This window comes from Onychostoma macrolepis, chromosome 02 (genome assembly GCF_012432095.1).
Source record: "Onychostoma macrolepis isolate SWU-2019 chromosome 02, ASM1243209v1, whole genome shotgun sequence".
Taxonomy (NCBI): Eukaryota; Metazoa; Chordata; class Actinopteri; order Cypriniformes; family Cyprinidae; genus Onychostoma; species Onychostoma macrolepis.
Window position 1 is genome coordinate 434,097 of NC_081156.1, and position 14,429 is coordinate 448,525.

Genomic DNA, 14,429 nt, shown 5'->3' on the forward strand with positions numbered 1-14,429 from the left:
TTTCACTTTCGATTGCGCGATCACGCGCACACTGTGTAAAGTGAGAATATTCTTACAGTGCGTGCAGAATTATTAAGCAATTATTATATTCTGATTATATATTTTTTCCAAGCACATTTTACCAATTCCAAACCACATAAATCTTAATAACTACTATTAATTTTGCATTTAATCATTTATACGTGATATATAATTGCCCATGAAGCTGGAAGTGAAAAACTCCTTATATTCAGGTGTGCAGAATTGTTAAAGGCAGGTTTTCTTTTACAGATGAAATATGCCAAAAAAAGAGATTCAACTCAGACTGAAAAGTCAAAAATTATTAAATCCCCATGAGAAATATTCAAAACTAATTCAATACAGAAATTGCAAAGTTAAGACATGACCACTGGACAGCAAAATGCTCATTGGGTCAGCGGGGTCAGAAAATACAGCTGGAGAAGAAAAGACATATGTTAACTGCAAAATAATTAAGAACTGATGTGAAGAATTAGGTGTGAAACCATCAGGAACCTGTCACGGGATGGTCAAGAGATGAGGCGAGGACTCAAGTGCAGGAGAAGTGGGTCTTTTTAATAATAAAGAGAAACAAAAAATGAACAAAAACCACCCCGAGGGGGAAAAACAGGCAGGTAGACAGAGAGCTGCAATACGTGTAAACCAACCCACACACGACATCAAACATCCAACATTAACAACGAAACAGCACAGGACTGCAGACACCAGGAGACTATATGGGGAGCCAAACGAGGAGGACACAGGTGAAGTAACTGAAACAATAATGAGATAACAAGGAGGGTGGGGTCAGACAATAGACAGGAAAGCACATGGCACAAACAACAAACAATAAGCCATGTGCTAACACACACAGTGACATCTGGTGGCCAACCAGGGCACACCAGCAGGGCCGTGACAGAACCATTTAGTCTCCAGCGCCACCATTTTCCAGAACTGCAACCTTCCTCGAGTCTCCAGAATTACAAGGTGTCAGGTTTTCAGAGACTTTGCTTGGGTAAAAAAATCCTAAATAATGACCCTCACTTAATAAGAATAACATGCTGAAGTGTTGTGAAATACATGATACATTTTTTTATAGGCTTTATTAGCCTTAGTTTTAGGAGCTCCATTTTAGTCAATCTCTGCAAGACAGACTTTTCAGGATAGAGATGGACTATAAATTAACTCTCAAAACTTACTGCGACGTGGAGCTAAGGAGAAAATGTAGAACTTGAAAAATTGAAGAAAAAAAAAACAGCTTAGTGAAAAACGTTTACAGTTTAAAAACAAATAGAAAGTCCTATTTTTTTTTTTTTATTTTCTTTATAATTTTTGCAGATTTGCACATGCACAAGGTTTAAAATATTCATGACGTTTTGAGCAGCTGCATGTTTGAGCAGCTGCATTCCTCTAGGTCAAAGATAAAATGGGATTTGCAATAAAAAGTGATTTACAAAATAATTTTGATTTAGAGATTATTTGTTAATGAGTAACATCTCTATTGAGAGAATGTGCAAAATTTTTTTACGTTAACACGTTTTACCATGTTATTACAACATTTAACCACTTTTTATGAATTAAACAATTGAGAAATTCTTTCAAATTTAAATCTTGTAAAAGAACTACAGCAAACCCAGTTTTATGCATATTTTTTATCAATATTTTAGAAATTGTATTTGAATATTACCAGTACTGACTTCAGTGGATTTCGTTAAATTCCTTTGAACATGACTGCTCAGAACAGTCTAAATTTATGAAACCTACACATTCAAAGTGAAATGTTAAGGAAGGTCTTTCATGACACTACATATACTGGGGAGTGAATTTGATAGGTGCTTGATATAAAATAAATGGTGCTTTAAAAAGTCCTTGAATCTGGTGTTCATGAAAGAGTGGGAACCTGTGTGGGAGTTGAGTTTCAAAAGCTGCACTTTCCTGGAGGCATGTTTATTAGATTTTTATTAAACAAAAGGAGGGAATGATCTTATGGCCAGATATGTCCTTAAAATTCTTTCGACAAGCCACTCTTCCATAGAGATTCACTACATCTCCACTACTCCATTATAAATAGGCAATTGAGTTCACATTTCCATTCATCCGTTGTGCATTTACACTTAAGAAATCATGGTGCTATGTTTGCTCTGAATAGGGTTGCCAACTTCAGAAAAGGAAAATATGGGATAATCACGTTTATATATATGGGCTGCTTTTGGTGCTTGACACTTTTTTTATTGGTCATTTTGTGTTTCAAGAATAAGGTCCAAGGTTAAGAATAGCTATTAGTTACTTAAATGTAAAATGTTTTTGGTTTTTCCTCTTTTACAAAATTAAATAGTGAAAGACGACTTCCCTTATTGATCATGTCTCAGGTAGATTGGATGTTTTCTTGCACGGCTGGATATTGGACTCGTGAAAAATAATCACGTTGTTTGTATTTGCCAAAACTGATTTACTGAAGTTTTGTACGTAACTGTCGTTAGTGGAGCTCCGCTTGCTGAGGTGGGTGAGACCAGATTCTGCATTTCTCTAACAGTTATGTGACGGTTAGCAACCCTACTCTGATTGGTCATATTCATTGGCTTATTTATTGTCATTTTTGATGCTTGTCACCATTTTGTTAGCGACCAGTTGTTTGTCAACAGTAGTTAACATTAAACTGTAGCATTAATCTTAGTTTAAAAGGGACATCAGATACCCTTATTCCATGGTCTGTCTGAATACTGGATTCTGATTGGCTGGCAGGTATGCAGTATAACCGTTTAATGCACAGGTATTTCCAAGTCAGTTTAATCACCGTTCTATATTAATGCGCTTCGCGTCGGGCGGTTGATTATTCCTTACATATTACATAAGTTGCTATGATTCTTTAGGGTCTTCATGAAAAGTCTATAACATACTTTGGTTAAAACTTCTCAATGATAGTGTAAAACAACACCCTTTTTACCTTGTCAAAAACAGCTCTGTTCAGTTTCAGTGCATGTCCCTTTAAATGCTAATGAGCTCTGCTCACCCCGCCCCTCTCTTCAGTGGGGTGACAAGCAGTCCTCTGAGACTGTAAACTTTAGCCATGTTTGTTGTGGAACTTGCTAACTAGTACATTATTAGGAAAGGCAATTTGCAAAGATTCAAAACTTAAGCCTGTACTCACTTCTTCTGTAGGTGTAGATGCATTTAGGTAGATTAGGGGGCGCATTCCCTTCAAAAACAAAAGTAATCCACTGCGTCTTCAGCGGCTTAGATGTCGGGAGTAAATGACGACTGCTATGTTCATTATTACATCCAACAACAAAACACCTGCATCACTTAGAAGACATTCTTGTCTACACCTGCTCTGGCGTCGAAAAAACAATTGTGGACTGTTTACAGCTCACTCAGGGTGGGTCAATGCTAAAACAGCAATGTTCATCAATAGTTGTGGGAGGGGCCTTGGCCTATGTGACGTCACTCTGCCAAGAATCTGTGAATGGCTTGATCTGAGACAGTGCTTATGATTTTTTGGGATTTTAAAAAAGCACAGGGTGGATTTTCATCATTATAGGGTAGTTGTGTACACACACTGCCAGCACACATTTATGTTCAAACACCATGTAAAAGTGAATTTTGCACCTGATGTCCCCTTTAAATGGTCTACAGTAGGATTGATGCACTCATTCTGATTAAATCTTGCATTAAATGCATCTTAAATAGCAGAGATATTGGATTCCACACTGGTAGTGTAGAGAGGTATTTATAAAGTCATGAATATATTTAAGTTGATCCACTGCCATATATCTAATAAATGTTATTGTGAATTAACTCAAAGCAATGGAATTACTGCTACATTATGTAAGGCCTCTCCAATAACGCTATAAGATGCCAGTAGGGTTAAACAAGGTTTCCTGCATCTTTTGTTTGTCCTTCTATGCAAACTATGCAAAGATTCATCTTACTACAGAATCCCCCCCTTCCTTTTTCATTTTTTTTACGTAAATATCCAGATTCAAGACCAAGATAATTGTAATTTGCATCAAATTATGACCTTAGACAGCTTGTTGGAGAACAGAAGTATTTTTGACCGTAAGAGCGAGCACATCCACAACACAAGATATCTCTAAACTCGAAGATCTTTTTTCATGTGTTTATGTACCAGTCACACTAAATCATGTTCATACACTTGTTTATTTCAGGTTTAACAGCATCACGTTGTATCATAATTTATACCATTATGTTAATTAACCAAAAAAATAAAAGGAAAAATTAATTTAAAAAATAATATTTACTCATCCCTCAATTGAAATTGAACAGTCCACCTTGAACTAAAGACAAAGGATAATATTAATTTCATACCATAGCAAAGGAAATAATTTTTCATCTATCCAACATTAAATTAAATCATATCTTGAAAATATTACCAAAAAAAAAAAAAAAATAATAATAATAACAATAAAACATTAGGGTTAACATTGTTCAGTGTAAAAAAAAAAAAGGCACAATGGTAGTTCAGGAAGTCACTGTTTCCATAGCAATAGGAATTGGTTCATAAAAACAAAAAAACAAAACCAAGGTTGCTGGGAAAATTGCTGGTCACTGTTGTGAAATGAGACAGGGTTCTTGACTCCTGTTGTGAAAAGGCCCTGCTGACTGGGTTCTTGACTCCCAAAGGCATTATCGACTTACTTTATTTAAACTTGTTTAAGCATCAACATTTTTCTGTTAAAAGACACAATATTTAACATGTCATCTAAAATGCATTTGATCTTATTAAAAAAAGAAAGGAAATGAATCCATGAAATGAAGGTTTTGAGATGCATTTTAAAAGATCCTCTTTTTGATTTACAAAATCCACATTTTTGTATTGTGCTTACTTTTTTGTTCCTTAGTGAAAGTGATGTGCGAGTACACAAGACTGCCAGCAATGCTATAGGGGAAAAAGGTAAGAAAAGCTATATTTATAGAACAGCTGAAGGAAATATCAAATAAACATTCATGGCCATTCTTAGGAAACACAAAAAGTGACCTTTTTTAAATTTTTTATTTTATTGTATTTTTTCTAAATTTAGATTTTATTTACTTTTCGGTGCTTTAATGTTTTCTCTTATAAATTCTTGTCTTCTGAGAAAATCCAAATATGTTGCTACATCTTAATCATTCGGACATGATGAGGAAGTGACATCACATTTTATGGTTTCTTTTACAGTATTTCAATAAGAATGTCCCAGTAATGTGGGCTATCTTCACTGTCATTTTAAATGAACCTGTTTACCTGATGTTTAGGCCGATAAAATTCACCCATGTAAAGATGTAATCTCCACCATACACCATCCCGATGTATGTCACTAAGATATTCTGTTGGGATGGTTAAAGGAAACAAAGTAAATTCTTAACTGATTTAATTTAATTTAATTTAATTTGATGTAATGTTAATTACCAACCTTGATACAGCCGACAATGGTTGTCGTCAAAGCAGAGTTATAATGGGTGCATAACATAATTGAGTACATGAGTATAAACCTGTCAAAATAACCAATGAGATTATAATCATGAGAAAAAGAAAATGAGAAAAAAGAATATGAATTTTTAACATCTCAAAAATGTACACAATTCACCTTTAGGTAGTCTAAAAAAAAACAAGAAGTACTCCGCTTAAGGACACAGAAAAAGATTGGAAATATGAGGCTCACCCCATGACACATGATAACGCAAACTGAATCACAAAGAAAATGTCAGCCCAACCATCATACTCCAAAGCCTGAAAATTCACAAGAGAATTATTTTATCAAATGTACATTTTCATTTATATAAAGTCAAACATAATTCAGATATAACTTTCTCTTAATCTCTTAATTTTTCAAAACATAATAATATGTAATATTTTTATTAAAATTCTTACTTTTTTAATGTCTCCAGTAAAGCATGCTAAAATCATAGTGGGAATAATCATGAATAAAGCATTGTAATACAGCAGCCCGTATTTTCCCAGTTCCTGAAATGCAGGAAGAAAAAAAATCTGTTAAACTAAATATGGGTTAAAACAAGCAAGTCTGGTTAGCAGGGGCCTCATTTATAAAGCGTGCGTACGCACAGATTTGATCTTAGAGTGTGCGTACGCTTAAATCCACGCCAACGCTCATATTTATAAAAATGGTCTTTGACGTGGAAAAGTGCTTAGCGTCACGTCAGGGTCCAAGCAGACGTACGCACTTTTTATTGTCGGAGTAATGCAGAATTTTTCAAATGTAAGCTGTTCTTGCAGGTCGCTGTTCTAAATTATGATGATTGGTGATATTTTATATGTTAATGATATTAATTAGGAGTCGTTTACAAGGCAGAGAGCTGAAACCATTCAGTTGCACGCAAGTTCAAGATAATTTGCATTTCATAGATTTCACATCTGAAATAGGCGCGTATGCTCGTTTTCTGTTCGTATGTTCATTCTATGAATCGCACGTACGCATTTCTGAGAAACGATCGTAAGATCAAATTTAGGACTGTTTCTGCGCAACATTTTATAAATGAGGCCCAAGGTCTCTATTACCACATGCTTGCAGCTCAGCTCATACATGAGACTAAACACCAAGTGAAGCTGGCAAGAAGCAGCATAAGTAAAAACATCTCAGGTTACAAGTGTAACCTTGATTCCCTAAGAAGGGAACGATACACTGCTTCCTCTAGTGGTTGCTTTGGGGGACGCCTTTGGCGTGAGCGGTGTATGAAGCATACATCTATACATGACAATAACATTGGCTGGCGACAACCTATGACATCATTACTGGCGCGAGCACAGTATTAACCCTCTGGTGCTCCTTATTTGGGAGTCACACTTGTGATCTTCACGGTCAAAAGTGAAGACACCTAAAATTATTTTCTATTACTTTTCAATTATGGCAGTATTTCATGTTAAAATAGAGCCAATGCCTTTAAAATCCAATTTTTTGAAGCCAGATTAGTGCCATCTGATGGGCGTAAAATAAGAAAAACATCTGCAATTCCATGGTTTAGCCCATAGATTCCCACATAGCTCTATATAAAAGGCCTATAAATTCTCTAATTGTTTTTAGGGTCACACTTTATATTAGGTGGCCTTAATTACTATGTACTTTCATCAAAAATAAGTACAATGTACTTATTGTGTTCATATTGTATTGCAAAACACTTCTGTTGCTATTGAGGTGGGATATGGGTAAGGTTAGGGACAGGTTAAGTGGTATGGGTAGGTTTAAGAGTGGGTTAAGGTGTAAGGGATGGGTCAACAGTGTAATTATAAATGTAATTACAGAAATTAATTACATATGTTATTACATAAAGGTGTTATTAATATAAGTACAATGTAAGAACATGTATGTACACAATAAGTGCATTGTACCAAATGATTAATTTAAATGTAAGTACATAGTAGTTAAGGCCACCTAATATAAAGTGGGACCGTTTTTAGACATAAATACTTATTTTATTAAGTTGTGGGTTTGGATATATATTTAGACATTTTCAAAGACAACATTTTGTAAAGTTTTAGATTTTTTTTGGTTTGAAATGTTGATTTAAAGCGTCAGTTTTTGAATTATTATTACTACAGTCAAACCTGAACACAGAGAAAGCATTTTGTTACACAAAATATTAAAATTGGTACCACTTTATTTTAAGGTGTCCATAATACAGAGGAATTACCTAGTTAAGTACTTAGTAGTAGCCGCTGTACTTACAGTCGTGGTCAGAATTATTGGCACCCTTGCTAAATATGATCAAAGAAGGCTGTGAAAATTAATCTGCATTGTTAATCCTTTTGATCTTTTATTCAAAAAAATTCACAAAAATCTAACCTTTCATTGGAGAATAAGAATTTAAAATGGGAGGAAATATCATTATGAAATAAATGTTTTTCTCTAATACACATTGGCCACAATGAACGGCACCCTTTTATTCAATACTTTTTGAAACCTCCATTTACCAGTTCAACATCTCTAAATTTTCTCCTATAATGCCTGATGAGGTTAGAGAACATCTGACAAGAGATCAGAGACCATTCCTTCATCCAGAATCTCTCCAGATCCTTCAGATTACAGCTCCATGACGGTGCTTCTACTCTTCAGTTCACCTCTCTCATTTTCTACAGGGTTCAGGTCAGAGGACTGGAATGGCCACAGCAGAAGCTTGGTTTTGTGTCCAGTGACCCATGTTTGTGTTGTTTTTGAGGTTTGTGTTTGGATTATTGTTCAGTTGGAAGATCCAAACATGGCCCATTATAAGATTTCTAACAGAGTCAGTCACTTGTTGATTTTTTATCTGTTGGTATTTAATAGAATCCATGATGCCATGTATCTAAATAAGATGTCCAGTACCTCCAGCAGAAATATAGGCCCACAACATTAAAAATACAGCAGTATATTTCATTGTACACATGGGGTACTTTTTTATCCCTGTGTGCACTAAACCCATCTTGAGTGTTTGCTGCTAAAAAGCAAATTTTTTAGTTTCATCTGACCATAGAAGCATTTGAAGTTCCAGTCGTGTCTGACAACAGAATATGCTGGAGATTGTTTTTGGATGAGTGAGGAGAATTTTTTCTTGAAACCCTCCCAAACAACATGTGGTGATGTAGGGGCTGTTTGCCAATTTTTTTTTAAGGTTTTCTGACCCCAGCTGTGGTCCTTGAAGAGTCTTTGGCCACTCAAATTCTCCTCCTCACCGTGCATTAGGACGACACATGTCCTCTTCCAGGCAGATTCATAACATTTTCTGTTGATTGGAAATTCTTAGTTATTGCCCCGATGGTGGAAATGATAATTTTCACTGCTCTAGCTCTTTTCATAAAGCCACTTCACTAATTTGTGAAGCTCAATTATCGTTTGCTGCACATCAGAAATCTATTCTTTGGTTTCTTTCTTATTGTGATGGATGATTAAGGAAATTTGGACTTTGTTTTCCCTCCTATTTATATTTCTGTGAAACACGAAGCCATGGCTGGATAATTTCATGTTCATAATTCCCCTGGAGTGCTCAAAATTATGAATGGGAATATACTGCAGAGATATTTTACTCATGAGAATTTATAGGGGTACCAATAATTGTGTCCAACGTGTATTTGTATTTCATAATGAGATTTTCCCCCATTTTCAATTGTTTTAGCTCAATGAAAGGTTAGAATTTTGTGAATTATTATTTTTTTTAAATAAAAAAATCAAAAGGATTAATAATGCAGGTTTATTTTCAGAGCCTTCTTTGATCATGTTTACCAAGGGTGCCAATAATTCTGACCTTGACTGTACATGAAACAAAATGTACTTACCATGTATCTAAGTTACTGTATTTAACAGCCTGTACTTACAGTTTGTAATTATGTAGATGTAATAGGCAGCTACTGTTACACATATGTAAGAGACAGAATCTGTTACACAACTACTTATGTAACCAAAAAATTTTTACATATGTGTTGCAGACTTTATACAACGTAATTATAAATGTAAGTACACAGGCATAAGCTACTTAAAATAAAGTATATCAAGATTGTACTTAAGTGTACTTCATTTGTATATATACTGTACACCTTATCCAGCTGCACCTTTTGGCGCTTTTCCACTGCATGGTATGGCACGGTACGGTACGGTTCAGTACGGTTCACTTTTGGGGGGTTTTCCACTGGGTACAGTACCTGGTACTTTTTTTAGTACCACCTCAGCCGAGGTTTCAAGCGAACCGTACCGTTACCAAAACGTGACGTGTAAACTCAGCTGATCACTGATTGGCGTTGCAATTACATAATATTAAACAGGCATAAGCTACTTAAAATAAAGTGTATCAAGATTGTACTTAAGTGTACAAGTAGCTGTGTAACAGATACAGTCTGTTACATATGTGTAACAGTAGCTGCCTATTACATCTACATAATTACAAACTGTAATTACAGGCTGTTCCATAACTTAGTTACATGATAAGTACATTCTGTTTCATGTAAGTACAACGGCTACTACTAAGTACTTAATTAGGTAATTACTCTGTATTATGACACCTTAAAATAAAGTGTATCAAGATTGTACTTAAGTGTACAAGTAGCTGTGTAACAGATACAGTCTGTTACATATGTGTAACAGTAGCTGCCTATTACATCTACATAATTACAAACTGTAATTACAGGCTGTTCCATAACTTAGTTACATGATAAGTACATTCTGTTTCATGTAAGTACAACGGCTACTACTAAGTACTTAATTAGGTAATTACTCTGTATTATGACACCTTAAAATAAAGTGTTACCTTAAAATTCTATAAAAAATAACAAAAATGAACAGGAATGTTTTATCAGAGCTTAATCCTTCTGGGTCTGATCTGATTTCAACCTCTTATTTCAGTTTTCTGAGTTGTTATGGCTATATGGTTATAACCATATCAATTCATTTGAATGTGTATATATGTGTATGTGTGTGTGAGTGTGAGTGTGAGTGGATGTGCCTGTTTTGCACTCTTGATGTTTCAGAGTGTAACCCCTTCCTTGCGGTCCACTTTTTTACTGCATTGTAGTTGAATTATTGCTTTTATTTCATGTATTTGCTGTGTTACAGTCACATCAGTTCATAGGTGTGTGTGTGTGTATGCGTGTGTGTGTGAGTGGATGTGTTGGTTTTGCACTCTTGATGTTTTAGAGTTTCACCCCGTCATTGCTGTGTACTTTTTTCTGCATTGTGGCAGATTTGTAGATTGTACACACAAAAATTTGCTGAATTTTAGTGTTTTTGTCAATTTCCCATTCATTTCCTATGGTTGGTCATTTTTGACCAAAGAGCACAAGTGTGACTATTTTTTTTTTATGACCACTTAGCCTGCTCAAATCAAGCCCTCAATTTTTTTGTGTGTTCACATTCAAAATGCCATAAAATTCACCAAGTTTCGTACCATTCCGATGAAGCTGTGATTTTTAAAAATTCAAAACAGAAAAATTTTCAGTCAAAAGTGACCGAAGAGCACCAGAGGGTTAAAGGGCATGGCATCCAAAGCATGGTGAAAGGAGAGGACGCAGTGTCTTGTTCCCTTTCTCAGGAAACCAGGGTTACATACGTAACCTGAGATGTTCCCTTTAGAGGGAACTTCAAACTGCATCCTCTAGCGGTCGCTATGGGGAATGGTATACCCATGCTGAGGGGGACTGCATGCCAAACACAAAGGCGATCACTAAGCACCAACTCTACCAAGGTTATGGGTGTTGCCCCTAGGACGCCTTGAAACCTGTCAGTGACACTATCCCCTTCTCAAAGGTCTGAGCTGTTACCTTTTAAGGGCTGGGCTTGAGGAAACCTGAACCCAGGGCAGAGTTCAAAGGCTTGTAATCAGAAACAAAGAGAGCAAGCCAGAGGCGACAGCGGCAAGGAACCAAAATTCCCTCTGTGACAGAATGGAGAAAAAAAACCTTGGGAGAAACCAGGCTCAGTTGGGGGGCCAGTTCTCCTCTGGCCAGACGAAACCCGCAGTTCAAAAGTTTATATTTCTATTTTTTATTTTGTTGCAATTTCTAACAATAATAGTATTATGTAGTTAGATATTTTATTATATTTTTAGTTATTTTGTTATACTTTTAGTTTTATTGTATTTTAATCAAGGTCTTCGCTGGGGATATGTCTCTGGGGCTCATCTGCGTGTCCTGGTCTCCGCTGACGATCAGGGCTGTAGACATCATCTCTTGGTGCTGATCCACCATCTGATCGGATACGGACTGAGAAACAGACAAATATTAGCATAGATGCCATTCTACTTACGATGTAACGAGTACATCGTGTGTTATGGGGAGTGTTCCCGGTTCCGGGTGATCTAATTAATGCAGCCTAAAAATCCTTTAACGGATTTGAATAATAGAAGCGTATTAGTGTGTTATGTGTAAGCCAGGCTAAAGAGATGGGTCTTTAATCTAGATTTAAACTGACGGAGTGTGTCTGCCTCCCGAACAGTGTTAGGTAGATTGTTCCACAGTTTGGGTGCTAAATAGGAAAAGGATCTGCCGCCCGCAGTCGATTTTGATATTCTAGGTATTATCAAACGGCCAAAGTTTTGAGAACGCAGTGGATGTGGAGGACTATAGTGTGATAAGAGCTCACTCAAGTACTGAGGAGCGAAGACATTCAGGGCTTTATAAGTAATTAACAAGATTTTAAAATCTATCCGATGTTTGATAGGGAGCCAGTGCAGTGTTGACAGAACCGGGCTAATATGGTCATATTTCCTGGTTCTAGTAAGGACTCTAGCTGCTGCATTTTGGACCATCTGTAGTTTGTTGATCAAGCGTGCACAACAACCACCCAATAAAGCATTACAATATTCTAACCTTGAGGTCATAAACGCATGAATTAACATTTCTGCATTTGACGTTGAGAGCATAGGTCGCAATTTAGATATGTTTTTGAGATGAAAAAAACACAGTTTTACAGATGCTAGAAACATGGCTTTCAAATGAAAGATTGCTATCAAACAGCACACCTAGGTTCCTGACTGATGAAGAAGAATTGACAAAGCAGCCATCAAGTGTAAGATAATGTTCTAGGTTATTACATGTGGGGTTTTTAGGTCCGATAATTAACACCTCTGTTTTTTCAGAATTTAGCAGTAAAAAATTACTCGTCATCCAGTTTTTTTATATCGACTATGCATTCCGTTAGTTTCTCAATTTGGTGTGTTTCACCGGGCTGCAAAGAAATATAGAGCTGAGTATCATCAGCATAACAGTGAAATCTAATACCATGTCTCCTGATAATATATCCCAAGGGTAACATGTAAAGCGTGAAAAGTAACGGCCCTAATACTGAGCCTTGAGGTACTCCATACTGCACTTGTGATCGATATGATACCTCTTCAATCACTGCTACGAACTGATGGCGGTCAGATAAGTACAATTTGAACCATGCTAAGGCACTTCCACTAATGCCAACAAAGTTTTCTAGTCTATTCAAAAGTATGTTGTGGTCGATAGTGTCGAATGCAGCGCTAAGATCCAGTAGAACTAATAAAGAGATACAACCAGGTCATTTGTAACTCTAATGAGACCAGTCTCAGTACTATGATACGATCTAAGTCCTGACTGGAATTCCTCACAGATATCATTTTTCTCTAAGAAGGATTATAATTGTGAGGATACTACCTTTTCTTGTATCTTTGACAGAAAAGGGAGATTTGAGATCGGTCTGTGATTAACTAGATCTTTGGGGTCAAGTTGTGTTTTTTTTAATGAGAGGCTTAATAACAGCCAATTTGAAGGTTTTGGGGACACATCCTAATGACAATGATGAATTAATAATAGCCAAAAGAGGATCTATGACTTCTGGAAGCAGCTCTTTTAGTAGTTTAGATGGGATAGGGTCTAACATACATGTTGTTGGTTTAGATGATTTAACAAGTTTATACAATTCTTCCTCTCCTACAGTAGAGAATGAATGGAATTGTTCCTCAGGGGATCTATAGTGCGCTATCTGATGCGATACTGTAGCTGACGGCTGCAAGGATACAATTTTATCTCTGATATTATCGATCTTGAAGTAAGGTAGTTCATAAAGTCACTACTGCTATGCTCTTGGGAAATGCCAACACCTGTTGATGCTTTATGTTTCGTTAATTTAGTCACTGTATTGAATAAACACCAAGGGTTATGTTTGTTTTCTTCTAGAAGAGACGAAAAGTAATCAGATCTAGCAGTTTTTAATGCTTTTCTGTAGGATAGGGTACTTTCCTGCCAAGCTAAACGAAATACCTCTAGTTTAGTTTTCCTCCAGCTGCGCTCCATTTTCCAGGCTGCTCTCTTTAGTGCGCGAGTGTACTCATTATACCACCGTGTTGGACTCTTATCCTTAATCTTCCTTAAGCGTAAAGGAGCAACCGTATCTAAAGTGCTAGAAAAGAGAGAGTCCATAGTTCCTGTTACATCATCAAGTTGTTCTGAGCTATTGGATATGCTGAGGAACTGAGATAAGTCAGGAAGATTATTTATAAAGCAGTCTTTTGTGGTAGAGGTAATGGTTCTACCGTATTTGTAACAAGGAGTTGGCTTTACAGCTTTAGCTATATGGAATATACAGGAGACTAAATAATGATCTGAGATATCATCGCTCTGCTGCCAAATTTCAACGCCACTGACATCAATTCCATGTGACAGTATTAAATCTAGAGTATGATTTCGACAATGAGTAGGTCCTGACACGTGTTGTTTAACACCAATTGAGATTAGAATGTCTATAAATGCTGATCCCAACGAATCTCTTTCATTATCAACATGGATATTAAAATCACCAACGATTAGGACTTTATCTGCAGTCAGTACTAACTCCGATAGAAGATCAGAAAATTCTTTAATAAAGTCTGTATGGTGCCCTGGTGGCCTGTATACAGTAGCCAGTACAAACATCACAGGGGTTTTATCATTAATAATTGTTTCTTTGGATAAAGTTATATGAAGCACCATTACTTCGAACGAATTATACTTGAAA

The 14,429-nt window shown here is 36.2% G+C and overlaps 1 protein-coding gene across 2 annotated transcripts in view; it reads right to left on the reverse strand.

The window, feature by feature from the left end:
• Positions 1–501: 501 nt before the first annotated feature.
• Positions 502–14,429, reverse strand: part of slc35d1b (solute carrier family 35 member D1b) — an 80,942-nt gene continuing 67,014 nt past the window's right edge. The window contains exons 8-13 of one of the 2 annotated variants that reach the window (XM_058755212.1): positions 5,867–5,959; positions 5,658–5,725; positions 5,409–5,487; positions 5,240–5,322; positions 4,842–4,894; positions 502–770 (exon numbers count right to left, since the gene is read on the reverse strand). In XM_058755212.1, coding sequence (XP_058611195.1) covers positions 517–770; positions 4,842–4,894; positions 5,240–5,322; positions 5,409–5,487; positions 5,658–5,725; positions 5,867–5,959 — 630 coding nt within the window. In that variant the 3' untranslated portion in view covers positions 502–516. Of the gene's footprint in view, positions 771–2,298; positions 4,687–4,841; positions 4,895–5,239; positions 5,323–5,408; positions 5,488–5,657; positions 5,726–5,866; positions 5,960–14,429 lie in introns of those variants that run through there. The other variant, XM_058755218.1, reaches the window with a different exon arrangement.